Source organism: Buteo buteo, chromosome 15, assembly GCF_964188355.1.
Source record: "Buteo buteo chromosome 15, bButBut1.hap1.1, whole genome shotgun sequence".
NCBI classification, from domain to species: Eukaryota; Metazoa; Chordata; class Aves; order Accipitriformes; family Accipitridae; genus Buteo; species Buteo buteo.
Window position 1 is genome coordinate 26,950,612 of NC_134185.1, and position 21,304 is coordinate 26,971,915.

General features: G+C 39.4%; 1 protein-coding gene across 2 annotated transcripts in view; it reads right to left on the reverse strand.

Moving 5' to 3' along the window:
- The window catches only part of MAN1A1 (mannosidase alpha class 1A member 1), a 149,893-nt gene that overhangs the window by 25,981 nt on the left and 102,608 nt on the right, over positions 1-21,304 (reverse strand). For both annotated transcript variants that reach the window (XM_075046846.1, XM_075046847.1), the window contains exons 6-7: positions 5,267-5,390; positions 2,816-2,909 (exon numbers count right to left, since the gene is read on the reverse strand). In XM_075046846.1, the coding sequence (XP_074902947.1) occupies positions 2,816-2,909; positions 5,267-5,390 (218 nt within the window). The remainder of the gene's footprint in view (positions 1-2,815; positions 2,910-5,266; positions 5,391-21,304) is intronic.

The window sequence follows — 21,304 nt, forward strand, 5'->3', positions numbered from 1 at the left end:
CCCAACACCTAACTCTGATCTTAGCTTCAAAGTTATGCCTCTGTTGGTGGAATTCAAAAGAACACAGAGAATTTATTTTTAAACTCCTTAGTATCTTCTCTTCATGGAATGCCTCCTTTCACCTTCTGAATAGTTTGCAAAGCCATACAAATGTAGAAGATATAAATTTTTCTAGTCAAACTTTATTAACAGTGTCTTTTTCCTCCACTAGCCTGTGACATACAAAAAATAATTTAGCTTTCCAAACGTATCCTGTCCCTTTGGCTAACAAATACATTGTACCATCAAACCTGGGTTATAAACGGCTTTTTTCCCCCCTTCCTCTTCTGAATGAGATATATTACATTTCTGGAAAGAATACACCATTTATTTAATTAAATGTTCATGATCCAAAAGGAAAAGAGGCTTCTTAAAAAAAAGAGAACATTTTCTATGATCAAGGGCTGATCTTTGAACAGCAGCATTTAAATGACCTTTACGGTTTCCTAAATAAATTACCATAGAAACCTCTGACATTTGCAAACTAAATAGCACAAGCACAGTTTCATCAATAATAAGCCCTGTTATTATATACATTATTGCAGTAGACAAATCCAATTGACGCATGCTGCAGCAAATCACTGTCAGTTTACTGTCAAAATAACAAGGGCTAAATGAATTTACAAGAACAATGGCAGTGATCCAGCAGTGTCCTTCACAGTTACAGCACTGCTAGAGAAGAAACGTTCAGAAACTATACCTCCCTCCCCACTTGCCGTTTGAGAGAGAATACTTCTGTCTTGTACCAATTAAGAGTCTAGGGTTTTGGTTTTTTTTCCTTTTGTAATCCGCTGAAAACAGCCTAGAAAAGCAATCTCAAATAAAACATCTCTCAAGTCTTACATTCTGATGATCTACTATGGGAAAAAAAATTAATACATCACTGTCTGCGAACGGAGGCAACTGAATTGGAAAAGATGCAACAAGATGCTTTTGCTGCTTCAGCGTGCTAGGGGCTGACCTGCATCACCATCTGTGTCAGTCATTTCCATGTGCAGGAAGCTACTGCTTTGTCAATACGACGTGTTACTGGAAAGCAACGCTGGTATAAACTCTAGGTTTTCTTGTGCACACCAACAAATCCTGGCATTTATGTGAATGAGGACTACATAAGACACAATTATACTAAAAACAGGGAAGTGGCAAAGGCCATAAGGCAGACTAAGTGACTGCTTTAAAGTAAGTAAGGCAGAGCCACTAATGGTGTCAGCTACTAGAAAGATCTGCTCTCGTGCAGCTCACCAAAAAGCTGAGTTTCTGTGGCTGACCGAAGCCGAGGAAGGAGGTAACTGGACCTGGCTCGCAGACGCTGAGGTGGCCTTCTAGCCAAACCCAGTGCCTACTGCTGTAGGATCAACGCTTCCAGTGGAGGTTTTAATGTTTTACAAAGCTGTGCGAAACCAACATGGGTAACAAGCGGGCACACATCTCTCAGATCTGTAAATGGATGTCAGAGTTTACACCAACATGCCAACCGGAGTTGATGGTTATGCATGCTGAGCTGCCACAGGACTTGTGGCATGGTGACCTGAAGGAAGCCTCACAGCGTAGCAGGCTAGAAGGCTTTCTAAAGTGATGGGCATACTCCTAATTCCTAAAGGGAAAAGGCCTTTGCCTTGATGGGACAATACAACTGAGCAGCACAACCTTTTTGGACATCTTTTTCATTCAGAGAGTGACACAAAGCATTCAAAAATATACTTTATTCAATAAAACAGTCGTGCTTTGCCTTTGCAAAAATTATCTTATCTATCCAGACTATGGCCAGTCCCAAAAGGACTCCAGAACCTCACTTCTACCTTAGCTGCATCCTAAACAAACTGTTATATTCAAAAACTTTTCCAGTCCTTTCCCTCTCTCGTATTGTCTAACCAGCTCCAACACTGATAATCTACAGGACCATCTCATCTGACTGTGTCTTTTCAGACCAAGACAGTCTATCTTGCTTGGTGTCTTTCAATAATGCTGGGAGGAAAAAGTACGAGAAAACTGAGTCACATGAATGGGATGGTGGTAGACTGAACTGAAGTAGGAAAAGTGGAAAAAGTAGGATCTCTAGAATCGCGATCCTGCACGCTACGTAGGCTTTGAACATGTTAGGAAGATCGGAGAAGGCAATGTACAGCAAGAAAAGGCTCAGTCATCAGGAAGGGGCTAAGAAGTTCAAATACTTCAAAAGCATTTTATGATACCCTTTCCCTTCTAATTTTGGTGTCTCCAGTAATGGTTCCAAGGGGATTAATGCCATGACACAGTTCTGTTTAGTTTGCTTCCTCAGTTGTTGGCATTAAACTTCAACAGAAGTCACAGCTGGTATTAACAGGAAAGACTTTTGGGTTTTTTTTTATATTCAGTGGAGCCACACCACTCTAAAAATATGGAATTTGATTCAGACGAGCCGACAATGTTTCCTTAAACAGCTACTTTAAAGAGCACTTTAGATTTTTGAATAAAAGGCTTTTGTAGTCTACCAATTCCTTTCCAAAATGATACATATTCAGACATTTCCTGGCTTGCAGAAGCCATACTGAAAGATCAAAGAAAAATACATCAAAAAACAGCAAGCAGGATTATTATTTTTATATTTGTAGTAGTTTTTACATTGTACAGAATCTCAGATACAATGTGAGTTTTTACACTTTATAAAAATTCTTTATATATATATATACACACACATACACACACAAAAGACATGTAACAGCGATTGAAAGAAGTTAATAACTGTGAACAGCACACTGATAGACAGGTCATAGTACCAAAGAAGTGATCTACTTACGCTGGCCCCATTGGCCACTGCTGGGATTCAGATAGTTGGGGTAAAGGCCCTCTGGTTTATCCAGTCGATTTAGAACTTTTCGAATATTCATTACCTATTGGAAGGGTACAAAACACTAAGCACTGATCCATTTCCCCCCCCCCCCCAAAATTAAAGTGTGTCGGTACAAAAGTCTTAGAGCGCAAATATCCCTAAAAATAAAAAGATAGTCTTGTTCAACACGTATACCTGAATACCTCTGTGCAATCATCTTACTATTAAAAAAGATCCTCTAAGCTGATATCGTCACGTAAACGAGCTCCTCAAAATCTCGAGTTTCTGTGTCAGGTGTTGGTGATGAAACAACACAACAGAAGCAAGCTCCGAAGTTCGGGACTTGCCATACAAAGCGTCTCGCCCCTCCACAGCATACCGAAATTCACGGAGGCTAGTTGCCTTAACTAAGCTCAGCTACTTCGTATATTCCTCATATACCCAAATCAGAAGCGGTATTAAATATTAAGCCCATCACCTAGTTCAGATGCAGAAGTGAATTGTAAAGCAGTTTTGCCTGGAAAGGAAAGCTTCATCCAGCCAGCCTGCCCAGCGGGAACCCACGCAGCCCTGAGCGCTCCGCCGGCACTGTTAAGGAGCTCGCTACAAATGAGAGGCCCGGGGAAACAATTACAGTCCAGATGCTCTGCAGCTGGAGTCATTCAGCAGCACAATCCATTGCAGGGCACATGAAATAATTTATACTGAATTTTTAACATTCACAGAAAAAGCAAGCGTAGCAACTTGGGAGAATGAAGATCCTGAGTACCACGGACCAGAAATCGTAACAAAAAGGTACTGACAGCTTCATTATAACACCCTGAATGCCTAGAGATCAAGTGAACTAGCTGCTGAGAAAGAAGATAAATTAGCTTACACCAAGCTGCAGAAGGGTTTCTGTTGTGGTACACAAACTGCCTTCTGCATCTTGACACTACATTGCTAACAGTCATTGCCCAAATGCAGACTGCGAGTCCGAGACCTCATTTAATGAATTCTTCTATGAATTCTTCCATGCAAAGCTTACTCCAGTGTTTCTTCTTCTTTATCAAGCGTACCAGCCCTGGAATGGCTTGCCTCGGAGGGCTGTGGAATTGCCGCCTCTAAAGGGTTTTAAAAGCAGCTTACACAAACAGATTTCCAGCATCTTGCAGCTATAGCTCAGTGCCACTTTGGAAGAGAACCATAGGCTAGGATTTTTAACATACACACTTTCATCACACTTTAACTGTCTCTTAGTAGAACAGATGTTATACATTAAATTACCATAAATGTCAAAAGATAATTAAGTTATATAGTAAGTTTGTTTCTGGCTTTTCCTGGGTGCTGCCACCCACCCCATCCCTCCCCCTCAGTTCAGATCTGTTTAAGAGAAACTCCGTCTTTAGATTCACCCCTAAATACATTAACATTGCTAGGAGTTTGTTTAACAAAATTCATTCCAGTGCTGACAATGGTATTGCAGCAAAGTCATTCAGTCCTTTAAGTCTGGTACAACTAGTATTCATTTTAGATTTGACCACTGCTTTTAAATCTACTGCTAAACATTTGAAATGTCATTATTAATTACTAGATAGATAATATCAGTTTTAGCTAACGTGGGGCAGTTGCAGTAAGAATACAAAACCAAAACAAGTGGAAGTTTTAATTAGGAAAAAAAAAAAAAGATAAATGATACAGTGTATTATAAAGAACAGGACTTGCTGACTATATACACATCGAAAAACAATGCAAAATTGCTTAGGGGGGAATTGAGGGAAGGAGAAGAGGAGTTGCTTTTTTCCATGGCTCACGTAAATAAAAAGTATCCAGAAGACAGTGTTATAAAATTTTGGAAGAATTAGTAAGCACAGTAACTGTTTTGTCAAAGGATGTTTTTTTGGTTTTTGTGTTTTTTTTTTTTTTTCTTCCTCCAAAGAAAGTTCAAAGCACATCTCTCAAAGGTCAGTGCAATGGAAGGGCTTTCTGACCTCACTGACAGCAGTGATATTATACAGCATTTTGAAGACCAAACTTGCTGAATTCACACAAAGTAGCCACGGTGCTTTGCTTTCTATAGGCATCACAAATTATCCCCAATATAAAGTCAATTTTTGTTTTCACCACATTCAGGTGAAGTACTGAAGAAAGCTCTACGGTCTGATTCTTTAATGTGATACTAATTTAGAACTTAAACAGAAATAAAGTGTTTTATGGGGCCGAGTAAGTGCTATATACAAGAAGATGCATCACAATGATTTTGGAACAGATTTTTGACTTTATAATATGAAAACACACCAAGGTGATTAGGGAAACATCTAGAAAAGATCTACCTCCTGTGACAAATGCTTATAACTGTGGAAAATCTCTCCCCTGAGATATTAGTCCCCCAACACGTGATGTATCTTTTACAACATGATTTTGACTGAACGGTCTAACCTTTTCAGCAAAGACAGGATTTCCAGACAGGTGGCTCAAGTGTACAAACTCCAGATGCAAAGTCCCAAATTCTGCCAAAATGCTGCTGCCGCCAGAGGCCCATGGCCAATTTCGACCAATTCCACTAAGATGGGGGGGAAGAGAAATACAGAAAATAACCATGAGCATCTATAAGGCAATGCTAATAAAATATAACAGGTAGTAGACATACTGTTATCAAGAGAAGATAATTAATTTAAAGTGTACTTAATATCTACGTAAGAAACCATGCTTCAGCAGCCTTCCACGACTTCACCACAGGACTTTGAGTTACTTCGGTCCAGTTCTGTTTAGGCTTGTAAAACCACTTCTTGCAACAAGCCAGCCTTTTAGCTCATGAATAGCTCCATTACACCTATCACTGTACCAGTGTTTCACTGTATGATATCACGTTTAAAGACATTACAAAAAAGAGTATGAGAAAACATTCTCACACTTCACCTGTTTTCCCTGTATTTAACACAACACTCTCCAATTCTAACTCTTCCTTCTACAGTGCAATTGTTTATTAACTTAAAATACCGCATATATACGGCATAGGCTTTAAGTACTATGCTTTAAGTACTACATGCAGTATAATGTTCTTAACACCTGAGAATTTAACAGAGTAGGATATGTAAGCATTGTCTGTCCAGGCAATCTTACCAGGATGGGTAACTTCAGTTTTAATTAAGACCGAAAGGTACTTCACAGCAAATTTAATCTCAGGTTTTGTGCTGAGAGTAGACAAAAGCACATTTATTGCTAAATCCCCACTAGAAACTAAGCTGGTTGAGATTCAGGACGAAAAGTCTGCTGAAGTTTCATTACAAAAAGGTGGGGGGTTTTCCCTTGAAATTTCCAGCAGCAATATTCAGAAAACCCCCTGAAATTAAAGAAAAGCTAGCCAACTTTCTGGAGCATCTAGGTGAATAATGACATATTAGACCAGCATATTATTAGCATGAATGTTGGATATAAATACACTTATTAGGTACTGGAATGTCTTCCTTATTTTCAAGTTGTAAACAGCATTAAACACACACACACACATAAAAATAAAAATTTAATTTTACTTTTACACATAAGCAGCCACTACAGTCATGAGTTAGCACTTGCACAACCATAAAAATCGGGTATTCTTCCTGAGCTAAAATGTGAATCATACTATGAAAAAACAAAGCAAAAACCCCAAGGAACCCCATCTTTAGTTCATCATGATGGAAGTCCTCTGTTGCATTAAAATTTCTTCTTCAAAAGGTCAAGTATTTATAACTGAAGTTTAACCAATATAATGAAATTAAGGCTCCATTAAGTGAATTTCCCCACTAGCTATATTAACACATTATTTTGAGATTTCTGTCACACACACAAAATAAAAACAAGTCATTAAACTTTAAAAGCAGAGTAACGGCTCCAAACAAAAAGCACATTCATGTTCTACTTAAATATCACGGCTCTAAACCATGCAACACCTTTGGCTGCCTGGCCTGGAGCTGAAGGCACCGCTGGAACTTACTCAAGTACCACCAAAAATAAACCCAGAATATTACCTACCGATAGGTGGATTTGTATTGTCCCATTTCTGAAGTACCATAGCATCTGTCAAATACTCCCCATAGGTATGCTATAGATTTTCTTTTTCCCAGACCATAAAGCATTGAGTGACCAAGCTTATGCGAGTGCTGAGTGGAGGGAGAACTTGGTGGAGCAAAAGGAAAGAGGACAGACGCGGCTCCCCTGGCTGACCATAAAGAGGCCGGGACCCATGGAAGTCCCCTGATGCAAATGATTGCCCAAAACTCCAAAGGAGAAAAATATTTCTAATCTTCATAGCTGCAGACAAAATCAATGACATAATGAAATCGGGCTACTGCAAAGATGCACGCAATCGAACTTCGATATGATATTTGTACAATAGAAACAGAACGCAAGTTTCATGGGATCTGAATATCTCATTTTAAGAGCAATCTTACAAAGATTAGAATGCTTTTTACATCTGATGAAAACAAAAGCAAAGAGAAAAACCCACTTGGCTTGCAAGCTGTCTGCACTTCAACCTACTGTGGGTCAGAATTTTTCCAAATGGTGACATAAAAGCATAAGATATTAGAAAATAAGATCAAGGTGAGAGTACTGCAGACAACATGTCTGGAAACCTCTTATCTACAGAGTGAAGAGCTTACACCTGCAGACTGATTATTCACCCAAAACCAGGCACCATCTCTGGGACACACTGGCCCAAGTCCTGCCTAACTGCTGACTTCTGGGTGAAAATATTTTAGCTTGTTTCCAAATCACCCAGATTAAAAGAGATGACATAACACACTACTGGTAAATAAAGCTCGCTAGAAAAAAAAAAAAAAGTGAAATATTTCAAGGTTTTGAAAAGTTCCCATGTTATGGTGCAACTGGCAAAAGCCCACTTTTTTTCTATTAAATTTCTCAATCAATCTCAAAGTGGAAACATTGAGCTGTTTCTGCAGCCAGGCATCAACCAAACTTAGCAGAAAACATAACAAAGTTCCCGCTTGCACTCCACCACAACGTCTGCTCATATCAACACAACCTGTCATCATTCTGATGTACTGCATTTTGTTAACCAGAAAAATTTTCAAGCACAGCTATCGAGAGGTTTTCTGCATGCAGCAATACGTTTTACCATGAGTGGAAGATTCTTCCTGCTTAAGATGGTTTGAAAACTATCAACTTGCATTCTTTACTCTTAATGCAAGAAAAGTAGAAAAACATCTATGTTGCATCTCTGAGTATTTAATGTAGCTTTTTTTTGTTTCAGTTGGGACAGCTGGTTAGGGGAAAAAAAAAGGCATTAACATATTTCTGGCAAATCTGCAAAATAATGAGGATATCTGTTGGTTTAGTCGCAGATGGGGGCTCTAAGCCAAAAGTGACAATCTCATTTCAACAAGTGATAGAACCCAAGAATTGCAATTCAGTGCCTTAACTTTTTCATGCAACCTTCAGCCATGGATGTCTGATATTCTCTCATATATTTCATGTTTGGGAGCAATGAAACAGGTAAGTGTTCCATATTCCCTCATACTAACTGTACCAGCCACAGTATTGCTTCTGGTGTCATTTAACTCTATATTTTAAGGTGATAGTCCAGCGTGCACAGCTAGAGACATTACTAGAGCCCAGGAGATACTCAACAAAGCTCTCAGCATACAGAATGAGAGATGTTTCATACTCTCTGACCTTTTTTGACCAGGGAAAGTAGACTTTGGCTCTTGTTTAACAGTCTCTTGCCTTAAAAAAAAAGGAAACTGAAGAAGGTGCTCTCCCCCCCCCGCCCCCAATTTTCCTAAATATTGTATGCTTTTAAACAGAACAGACAGACCTTAAGCAAGATAGACCCTGAACAGATGAAGAAATATGGTGAAATGGGAAAAGACTTCTGTGTCAAGGGTTATAAACAATGAGTACATTTATAAATGACATGAGATGCCCTAGAAAATAACATACAATAAATTAAGTGTAATAGCTCAGTAAATCTTAATAACCAGGCATAGTAAAATACTGATTTCTGCTCATGCATCAGACAACACATCCAGAACTCAGCCATTTTTCAAGCTCTTCACCAATATTATTATCGGGGTGACCAAAAAATTCTCCAAAGTTAAAAAAATACCTATTTACTCTTCAGCCATAAAGTCAATGCTGGGTATCTATTTACTCTTCAGTTATGAAGTTATAGGCTTTCTTCCTGAAGTCTTGAGATGCAAGCCTGGGGCTCTGGTGAAAGGTTTTATTGCTACTCCAAGTTTTAGCAAAACTACGTATAACATTGCAAGTTCCTACAGTTTTTCTTCCAAGGGCACCCATTACTTGGGTCAAGAAGCTACAGCAGCAATCTAAACCTGAAGAATGAGCAGGGCATTTGGGGGATTTTCAAAAGCTGGCTTACGGCTCTGTTTGTGAGCTGTACAAACTTACATGCGGATCACTCGTCTCAACCAGAGCAAAATCTGTAAAACACTGAAAACTTTTTGCGGCTTATTTTCACTCAGTTATTCTTCCAAAATGGTTTCATGTCCCAAATACCTTGTAAGCTGACAAATGCACTCTTCCGTAAGAGATCGAAAGATACGTACCACCACTGGTAGAGGACAGCAAAGGGCGCCCAGGTACGACACTCACCCTTTCTATTAGCTGCATTCCTTTATCTTGCTTGCTTTTTGTAATTTACTTCGCCACTGTATTTTTCAATTTTACTATGTTGATAGTCACTACGACCTGTACTAAGTGTCAGTCATGCACTGACATCAGAGTCTGAAATAAAACTTCTATACCCTTCAGGAAGGAAGGAAGAAGCCACAGTACTTAAATTTGTTTCAAGTTCCAGACCAGTACTAAAATAATTTCAGTTTACAGGGCACTATTTTAGCATATCTCAAATCATTGTATCTAAAATCATATTGTTTATACTACTTAAAACCCATTAAAAAATTCTGTAAAATATGAATAGAACTTTAGAACTTATTTCTATATTATTATAACCAGTGTTATAACTAGTATTATGTAATTAAGTGAAATTTGAAGTAAGGATCTGGATCAGAAAAGCATATTAAAAGCAGGACCATCACTGTTTTACAATATTTCCCATTTATTTTATAAACTTTGCTAATGAATACCAAGTGCCCCAGAATCTGAAATACAGTGTTTGTAATACTACTGTCATTCATTCTCAGGAAATATGAGCCTGATTGAGCTGGGCTGCTGGTAACTCAACTCAGTATTTTTCCAGTAGACCACTGCTGGTCCTTCTGTACAAAGGAACAGAAAGTATGAGATCAGTATCTCTTCTAAAACGTACAGTACCAGGGGAGGGAACCACAGAGGATATATACATATTTAAAGTTTGGGTTTTTTTTTAAATTACTGAAATTCAGAGGCACAACAATATTTACGAGGTTATTAAAAAATTATATTATGTCCCCAATATATATAAAGCAGCAGCTAATTTTCAACTGAAAGGAACAGCAAATCCTCAGGGACACTGCACAAATACTTCAAAGGGTCAGAACACTTATCAAATCAAAATTCTTGCCATCAGTGAGCAGAACTGCTTCAGTCTCTGCAGACAGTTTGTTTATTATCCCCCAACCTTTCCTGGAGGGTACCAGGACAACTCCACAAGCTGGAGGCAGAGCAAGACTTCAGAATTTCAATACTTAATGCAACATGCAAAAGCACCACAACCTAATAGTCAGTACCCTCCTGCAGACTTAGCCAGTAAAAAAGGTGAAAGGCCAAAATAAAAGAGATCCAGCAGCAACGATGTGAAGTGTCCAAGAGCTGCTGTTGCAAAAGGTTTTAGGATTCAATATGAAAATAACTCCCTATAGCCCTTTTGGACTTTACTAATGCTGATCTTTTTTGAAAAAAAAAAGCTACTCCAGCTAGGAAGGTGGGTGAAAATGCAAAACGCTACAGCAGAGGAGTAAGAACACGGCACTGCGAAGGCTCCATTTAAGTTCACCAGAGCCGTGAGACTCCCGTTGGAGCGCGCAGGTTGTGCCTGCTGCTTCCAGGAGCGCCGAGGGGACAAGGGGATCTGCCCGGAGAATACAACTTACAGCTGGAATTGGTTGGGCTTAATCCTGTTTTAATTGGAACCCGCAGCCCCTGGCTCACTCGCCTCGCTCCGTGCCACCAGCCACCTCTCCGGCACCCACGGGGGAGAGGGACCTCCCCAAATGGGGGTCAAGGAAAAGGGGGAGGGTGATGCAAAGGCCACACAAACTTTCCTGCAGCTTTTTTTCCTCCACCTTCTCCCTCCCAGTTCCCCAGGACACGCTTCATGCTTCTCCCCAAGTCTCAATCCCCAAGCGTATGTGCCTTATAAATAGAAATAAAGTAAAATTATTAGCTTTTTTGTGAAGGAAAACATCATCCCCTGCTTTTCCCCCCAGAGGAAGCCTGTGGCCCTCAGACAATTTTGAAAGCATAATACGATCGCTTTCCCACGTTTCAGCCTTAAGATCGCGGCCACGCGCGATTCGGCTGCACGGCTTATAGCCCAGACTGTAATTCAGCGGACGGACGGACACCGCGAACCAGCTGCAGGTCTGCCTGGCAGCAAAGGTGGGGAAACGGGAGAGCAGCGCAACTCCAGCAAGGGTGTTCACAGAAACGAATCTCGCCAGGGCTCCCCTGATCATCGGTGCAGGGAGGTGACAGAATTAAATCACTTCACAGGGGAGATTAAGCTAAAGATGGAGTCTGTCCCTTTACAGAGTAAACCCAGGGAGACCAGTCTCACCTACAGTTACCCCTTGCCAGGTGCCCAAATCTCGCCCAAGATTTCAATTAGCTTCACAGGTGTCAGATGAATTTTTTAACTCTCTACAGGCTAGTATATATAACAAAAAGTAGGACTGGAGATAAACACTTTGTAATATTATATTATAATATTTATCTTTATCTCTTACATCTTTAATTATAAAATAAGGTCTTTACTAGCTCACAATTTATTTTTAATGGTCCTTTTTTATACTAGCCACATTTGCATGACATTTTTATAAAACATTGCAAGATAACTTTTGGCAGATTAAACTACAAAAATAAACACAGAAAACCTTTCTGCAGTACTGTGACATGAAAAGGATACCTCAAAGTCCATGAATCTTTACCTAGCCAGGCAAAGCCATACGAAGTGTGCCACACATAATGAATTAGTAAAATAGACAAGTTAACACAATGCATTATGTCCAAAATTTCTCTCATACAGGTAACACATGTCAACTTATTATTATTTTCTCTGCCATATTTCAATCCAGTGAGAAAAATCTCCAAGGGCACACTCCATTTTGGCAGAATTGGTCATTATTTCTATGGATGACTTTTTTTAAACAAATGCCTTCCTTTTCTAGAAAGTCAGTATAACTACATAATAGCCAGTCACTGCATTTCTAATAAAGTGTTTGTACATTGCAAAAGCCTTCAGTCTATTTCTCCTCTGCCACTACCAGTCTTTCATTAATATATTTTAATTTAATTAAGTCAACCAAGTCTCCTTAGAATCAATGAAGAGGGGTCAGTAAAGGGTCAGGTTTTCATTTACATACTCAGTATCTACTTCTCATTTAAACCAAAATATATTTAAGTGATTAAGTTGATACAGAGCCATAGATGGCACAAAATATGCCAAAATGCTAAATAAAACTTAATTGCTTTCAGCATTTCCTAGGCAAATGAATGAACTCAAACCCAAACAATTAATATGTTCTAAATATACTTTGTGGCACACACCCCAACATAAAAATAAGTAAATAATGGGAAAAAATATTTCATGGATACTATAGTTGCATTCTGTGATCCCCTAGCTAAAGGAGTCACTACGGCAGCCAAACAGATGATACTCAGAGGTCATTTTCATACAATATCTAATGTTTCATGCATTATTTAGGATTGCCACATCTGAAAACGCTTTCATAAGAATGATTTTTTATTTTGCCCTGAATGGAACCATTTATTGATGTGTCACAAAAATAAATGAAGAGTGGCTTCTTCTCTTCCCAGAAAGCATAGACACACATCCCTTCCTAACAACTTGCTAAGAGAGAAGCTAAATCCAATACCATAGACCACACTGGGAAAGATAAAGGGTGATCTATCTGCTGTTGATACTTTTCAGAAGAGGCTCCCTTCAAACTCCTGTGCTGCATCTTTCTCCTTTTCATATTGCAGCTAACACTGCTAATCCGCTATGGTTTAGGATTTAATTTATAAAGAAGCTGTGATGAAGAATGAAATTATTTTATTAGAGGGTCATACTTTTTAAAACAAACAAACAAAACCCCAACCATGGAGCACACAGGCAATGCTTGCTAAAGTTTCAACTACTGTATTTGATAAATTACATGCTCAAGAGATTTTTATTTTTTTTTTTAAATTTCCTTCACCCCCCACCCCTAAGAGTAAAACATATGGGATCCTGGCGTAAGGGCCTGTCTTCACAAGCACTGAAATCGATGATTTATTTGTTAACACTTCAAAAGATATTTAATGTGGTTTTGTTTTCCCCATACCTGGCAAACCATCTGTACCCTTATTTGACAGAAGAAAGGCAGGAACGCAGAAGCCCCACGTCTGCGTACACCACTGGTACCCTTCCACCCAAGTCGAGTGGCGGGAGCTGCCAGGACAGCACCTCATTGGCAAAATCAAATGGGGGGACCCGTGAAAAGGCTGGCACCGTACCTCTGTTTTTCTAGCCCCAGTAGCAAGGGTGAAACACCTTCCTGCCCAACTTCCAATAAATGGCAATGAACTTTCTGCAGGCCTACGAGGTCCCTATCTCCCCCCAGACAGCATCAACCGAGACAGACAGGGTCCTGCTGGAGTTCTGACTTTTCCACAGTATCCCTTTCCCGAGAAAGAAAAATTACTATAATCTGGTTAACCATCTTCCACACAATGTCTCAGCAGCTGGAGACAGCAGAAAAAGAAACTTAAATCAGCTAGCTAGCCTACATGGTAGTTTTTGATGTCTGTTTTATTCGTCTGTTAGGAGCATCGTTTAGGCAAATGCTAACAGCTGGTTAGTTTTTTTGGGGTGACAACGAATGTGTAGCTGCTGCCCTTGGCTAATCATCGCCCAGCTGACAGCTCCCTGCTCAGCTGAGCTGCCCTCTGAAGACTGACTGATACCAGCTATTACCTGGTGAGGTGATTTCTAGGGATGCTGACTTAGCAGGAGAAGGCAGACAGTGAATTAGTCCCATCAGCAACTGCAGGATGAAGACTAACAACAAAAGTGGTTACTCAATTTTACAGTACGACGGGGAATAAAAAAATTTCTATGTTGTAATGTCAGACCAAACACAAATGGTTTTTTTTCACTGTAACAAGTGAGATAATGAAGAGCTATAGCCTCAAGACCCATTAGTTTGAGAACATTAATTTTGTCTATTTGCCTAGTCATATGCAGTGTCAGCATTAATACAGGCTGATCTCCTGGCCACTTCAGTTCTGCCAGTACAGGAGATGCATCCATTTGTACTGGAGGTACATGCACATCATCATCTAGCTGGAAATGAGAGTAGGAAGTCAGATTACTGTGGCTGACCCGTTCATCACGTCAGAAAATACCAGCACAGCTGCAAAAAGATGCTAATATGAAACAGATCTTGAAACAAGACCCCTGCTTTTCTCCAGGAGCTTCGTCAGGTCCGTCAAAGGCAATGCACACAGCACACTTTCCAATCCAAACATCACAGAAATGTCTGTCTGTAAAAGGGCAGAAGAAGAAGAAACAGTCTCTTTGCCCCCCTTGTCAATTTTAGGAAGACAGGACCAGTCAGAATAGTTTTGTGGTTCTTGAAGATTAACAGTTGTTTTGGAGACCCTACACTACCTAGGCACATCAGTTGCACTGCTGATGGTTAAATTTTTCAAGAACAAAAGTTATCCTCCTCCCAACATTTTTGCCCTTCACCTTTGTAAGGAAACCTACTCAGCGACCTTTAAAGCTGTCCTAGAACGGTCACCACTTCCTTACTGCACTTGCAAGGCGAAAGGTTAAAATGCTCAGCAATCATGGAACGCTATCGAGTGGGCTGACCTTCCTCGAGGCGACTGACAGGCAATTTCTCTTGAAACTGGACAGAACAGCAACAGAGACTGAAGACACTGCTAATGTAAAAGCAGAAAGCGAGAAGAAGGTGCATGAAGGACGAGATTTCCAGTATCAACCTGTGCTGTGGCCTCTGTCAGGAGAGGTCCCCGCCACCTCCCAGAAGGATCAAGTCAGTGGCGGAGGAGGCGTTGCAGAAGCACGTGTACGAACACACAGGGGAGGCAAGAGAGTGAGTAATTCCTGCTCCACGTCCAAGTCATAGTCCGTGAAACCCCACTAAGTACTCTTTGCTCAGTAAAAAAAGACACCGATCAATACCACCATCAAACTTACTCTCATGGCAAGAGGACCAGCCCCTCTGTGGTGAAACTTACTTGCTCGTGATTTGATTTAATGATGGCTCCTGGGGAAATACTGAAGGGGGTGGACACTGAAGTGAATGGGAACAGTGGCAGAGGGAGCAGGAGGAGCCGAGACGCAGGTGGAGACCAAAATGCCAGAGAGAACCAAGACGAAGAGGAGACAATCTCATCTGCCTCTGGAGAGCAGCAGAGAATAAGCAAAGGCCAGTGAAATCGCCCGTGGGAAGATCATGCTCTACTGTACACATTGAAGTCTGACAGCTGCTGAGAGTAAAAATAAGAACAGCTCCTCCATGGGCTCCAAAACCCACCAGACACCATCGGATACTTCTTTTGTGATCTGATATGCTGCTTTTGAACATGGGGATCTAGCAATACTATGTCTATTGATGCTTAAAATAATCAGAGTATCTTATTCTTACCAGTCCATTCAGACTGTTGGGCTGCTTTGTTTACGTTAAATTCCTGTAGCATTTCTCTGTGGAAAAAGAGTGAATTTCTTTAGGACTTTACTGGCAGGGTTCATACAATCCTTTCCTTTTGGCTGTCTGCCCTGTGACACTTCTCACGTTACTGGTGCTCGAAAGGAGCATCAAAGCTCGCGGACCAGGCACCCTGCAGCAAACCAACAGAGGAGTAAGCTCACATGTACGCACCCACATGGAGGAGTGTGAGAAAGGGCGAGACAATTAGTAGTCAAGCAGTACGTAATTTGAAATGTCGCTATGAGACATGTCAAGTGTTTAAAGGCAATTTTCAGTGTCTTCATCTAAAACTGTACTAAAACTATACGTGTGACCGTAATCATTTCTGATAAAAGTTATCTGAGCACAGCACAGACCTACATGTCTCCCACAACACACTAATGAATAAACTAAACAATTCATGTTTCCTATTACTTTATGTACTAAAGGTTTAATTAATCAATTCCAAGGGCTAAAAAAGCAAGAGGGAATACAACACAGCAGAGCAAGGCTAGAGATAATAAGTACCAGCATAGACTACTTTTAATCAGGTCCCAGAAGAAAAGTGAAAATAACAGGAAATGAAAAGTCATGAATAGAAGTCTACAGTTCTGCCATCCACGCAATAATAAGTTACAGAGTGTAGAAGAAGGAGGTATTAGAATAAATTCCCTACAGTAGCAACTGGTATAACTCAGTGTTAGTGACACTCTAAAAAACCTCCCAGAACCAAATCCAACCAAACAACAAGACCCTCCACCACCCCCCCCCCCCGCAAAAAAAATTAAAAAAATAAATACCCAAAGCAAGAAAAACTGCAGAAGCTTCTAGTTCTCAGAAGCCAACGGAAAACACCTTCTTAACAGATTCACTGGGAAGAAAAATAAGGATTTTGGAAAAGTCCATGGGAAACACCATTTACATATGTTCTCTTCCTCTCTGCCATGCCTTTTAATATTAAAAGACAAACTAACTTAGTTTAAGTCTAAAACTTATTTCAGAACTTTACATTTCACATTAAATAAGAGCACCTTGCCTTAAACCACCATAGCCGTGGCAATCTGCAGTCTTGAACTACTTTGGTCAGTACATGTCTCTATAAGACTCCCAGTTTTTTATCACTTTTCCAACATTCACCTTTTAGGCTATCTTTTTTTTCTGCTGAGGATTTTCTATAAATCCCCCATCTACACTGAGTAGTTCATTAACTTCTGACTTCAGTGAATTTCTATCCCACATCAGAATCCTTTTACCAGTAACTAATATTCAAGCTTTGCTAAATTATTCTTGTGTCCTATCAATTGCATTGTCCAATTGCAAATAAACGTTATTAATTTCCTTTGTAAAATAATTTGGTATGAAGATGAGTGTTGAGCAGCTTGCATTTGCAGGTGACTAGGTAACATAGAAACAGTGTGGAGAATTGGTGCTAGAACCCAGGGTTTTTTGCTGCTGCTCTTTCTTTGTGGACCTACAACTCTCCTCTTGCTCTCCCAATTGACTTCCGTGTTACCAGATATTCTTCCCTCTGCTGCCAGTCACTGAAGATCTTTAATCTGTCTCCACACAGCCTCAAGTGGGAAGCAGCAAGATGCATTCCTATGACAGAGATCCTGCAACAGCAGTCACCTCCAGTTCAGGTTAAGGACACTCACAACCCAATCAAGAATATTAGTGTACTGAAATATTGTAAAAACAGTGGCAGGAGTAATTTTTTTCAAGGAAAGCCACTACTGATCTTCTGGACAGGACAAAATCCGAGTATTTGGTCTTTTCAGTCTGACGAGGACTTTTCAGAGAAGGTAAAGATTCAAAGCATCAAAGCAACGGATGGCAAGTGACAGGCTGTATGAAAATTCCCAGCCATTAATTCCCACTTTCCCACTTCCTAGCACTAATTTTATAATACTCTAGATCATCCTTATCTCAATCTCAGTAATTTTAAAAATATGTGTATCACTCTTGTGTCTCCAGATCATATTCATTCCTTACCACCAGATAGTAACTTTAAAAAAGTGTTTTTAATCTTTTACTTTTCTGAACTCAATTAGCTTTTATTAGTTTCTGATGTCAAGAAAATATTTTAAGTGGATTTACAGTCATTTAAGTTAAAAAGGCTTTTAAAGCATTTAGTCACATTTATTGTACTTGGTATTGCATGTGGTACCATTAAGTGTTTGAAGTGAGAATCAAAATCATTACACTAACTGTGTGGCTCCATTATTAAAAATAATTGGCTGACAAGTTGCAAAGGTCTGTTTTAACAGTTTTGTAGCTACCATTCATTGCAAGGAGCCTACGCCAAAGGCTTTCTGACTGACAGTCAATTATTTCTCCTTTTAATACAGCTGTTGGATCAACAGTGGTTTCAGATATTGGACAGCTTGTCACAAGACTTGCAGCTGTGATACTCATCTGATATAACGTTAACTTACAAATGCCATAAATTACACTTGCATATGCATTTACAGATACGTGTATCAATCGAAACACGTACAATACAGAGACACCACTGTTGTTGAGGGAAACCTCTCTCTTCAGTATCTGCTTTCACAGATGCTGTGACAGCTGTACGAAACACTACTGAAATGGCATTCTGGTTCACTGAAAGAGACAGGTTTTCCAGATAAAAAAATCCAAAGGAGTCTTTTTTAGACTAGTGTTGCTAAAGACATAATCTGTTTTGACAAATGCTTTAAGAAAAGTATAAGTGTCCCTTTTTTACAGTCTGCTTTAGTCTTTCTCATTCTCCTTTACCCACACATAGCTGTGTCATATAAACCCATTTGTTCAGGGATCAGATAAACATTTGTTTTTCCCAAGTGCCAGTCACTAAGGACTTGATCCTTACTCACAGCCAACAGAAAACTCCTGGTGGCTTCAACAGACACTGATCAAGCCTAAAAATGCTGTAACTGTCATTAAAATTATTGCAGAGACAATAGGTAGCATGAATATAGGGAATCCCTGCAGCCTAACTGAAACCCAGTATCACCGTATAAATCCTTTCCATTAACACCATTCAGATTTGGGAACTGGTTCTCTTTCTGGAAATCAGTAATACAAAGTAAAACCAGACTGTTCTGGTTTCTTTTCCCAGCACATGACACATTTGCTTATGACAGCTTTATCCTTCAATGCCCATAACTATTTGAAAATCAAGATTAAAGTCAATTACTTTAATGAACAGAAGTACTCACATGCAATTTACAGACTCCTTTTTCCTCACTTTATACACTTACAGAAGATACGTATTATTCAGTATAAACCGGTCATTTAATGATAAAAAACTATTCCTATTTTTCTCAAATGACATTAGTTTCATGTATATCACTAGGCATGTGGAAGATAACTATATTATTTACCAGTTTCTGATTCTTAATGTTGTACTTATGCTCCAAACATAATGTAATATGGTTTAATAAACATTAAATGTGATTTCATTGGATCACATATTTATCAATTAATCAAGTCCCTCATTGTTTGTGGGATGGAGGAAAACTAACCAATGGCTAAAATATGATCAAATTCATTAACTAAGGTATGATTAAATAGCAATATTTCTTACTGTCTAGCAGGCAGATGGACCTCCCCCCCCAATCTAATACGCACCTGATTTTCACCCGAGGAAAACATCCTCACTACACTTTTCCTGTGGCAGAGCATTATCAGTTACTCAATTGCCTTCCACCAAATCCAGAACTTCACCTTTAATCTACTTACAATTACTTCGAGCAACAAATACTTTTACACAGCTGCTGCTCATCTTATACATGAGCTATTTACAAGAAACCAATGATGCTGACTATCTCAGGCAGCCAAGGCACAGTACGATACAGCTTCATTCTCAGGTATGCACTAAAAATTATGATCCAGGACAATCTGATTATACCATAAAAAGAAGGCGGGGGGGAGGACAAACATTACCTTGAAAACTCTGTGACCTCAGATTAGGCAAGACTTGTATTTTTAAAGAAAAAGTAATTTTGTTCCATAATCTTTTTGCAGTAATTCATGTTTTAAATTACGATACAATGATACTTTGAAGTAGTGAATATCCTGAAGAAGGAAAGGGGGTTTCCATTCAATTACCAAATAATTCAATAGAGTTGAAAAAGGCTGAAAGACCTATCCTACCTCGGCAGAACAGAAAAATGAGAAGTACCAAACATTTCTTCTAAAAGTACTCCTTAAAAAAATAATCACAATCCGTGCACTAATACTCATGACCACACTTAAGATATTCCTTAGAGGATTTTGTAAACCAGATTATCAGATAATAAAGGGCCTAGCATCAAGTAGTCAAATAAGCTTTTCTTACCAGTAATGGGATTTTAATCAATACAATGAAAATAAGATAATAACGGATGAAGTGAAATCAGCATGAAGGGATTACTATTTGAAATGATAGAATAATCAAAGGCTCAGAAGAAAACCACACTTCTGGAATCCTGCTGGAGACAGTATGTGTACTTTTTGTTCCCGCACCAGCACAGACTGTTTCATTAACCCCATTGAAAAAGCTTCTGCATAGTAAACAATGTACCCAAGGGGACGTACCTTGCTATTTTTCTTTTTTAAATTACCAATGAAAACAACGATGCTATAGTTTTATAAAGCATTTAAGAAAATCAGGTTTCTGTCCCAATTCCAGCAAAATATTTGTTCAAAGGTTTTAAATATTGTTTGTAATCTCTCACTGCTTTTAATGGCCTTAGTGCAAGAATCTGTATTTTAAGCTTGCCCCCCCCGCTTTTTTTTTTCTTTTTTTGTATTTCCAGCTGTAGACTGGAATAGTATAGCATGGAGTATCTTGCAAGGATCATCATGTAAGAAGTGCCATACTTGGTCTTCAACTAAAATGAAGACCTAGTCAGGAATGGAGTATATTGGATAGATATGGCATGTTGGTTAGTCTTTCTGACACTTTTGAAAAGTAATGTCAGTCAAAGTAAGTACTTTTGGTAAGGTGCACAATTGTCTTTTGGGCACCAGAAAGACTTTGAACTCAAAAGCCATCAAAATAAACTACTTTTAGGTCTCTTATGAATCACTTAAAATAAGAGTCTGTGTACTCTATCAAAATGATTTTTTTCTTGACTCTTATTATATTACGAATTTGGGAGCATGAGAGCAACACCCTGGCCCAAGTCAAAATGATCAGAGCACACACAAAAGTGGAGCTGACTCCCCGTTCTCGCTCCCATCTCTTTCAGGTCGGCAGATTTCCAAAGGGTTTCGTCAAGGGCCAGCAACCAGAGTCTGCCTTGTCTGTGATGCGTGGGAGAATACAGGGATGGAATATAAAAGAACAGGCGCCCTCTCCTCCCTCAAAGGCGAGCTCGAAGAACAACCTCTGCTACAGCCGCTGTCTCTGTGGACAGCAACAGGTCTTTTTCTAATCCTCTAAAGTATCTAAGATGTGTTTAGTCAATACATGACTGATTAACGACAAACCAATCTGGCTCACTCACAAAAAGCTATACAATTACAAAGGATCATAAAAGGAAAAGAGGAAAGAATAAACCGGTTGTTTACTTCAAAGAGGCTCAAGAGATACTAATACATAAAGTCTTCAATATCAGAGGAT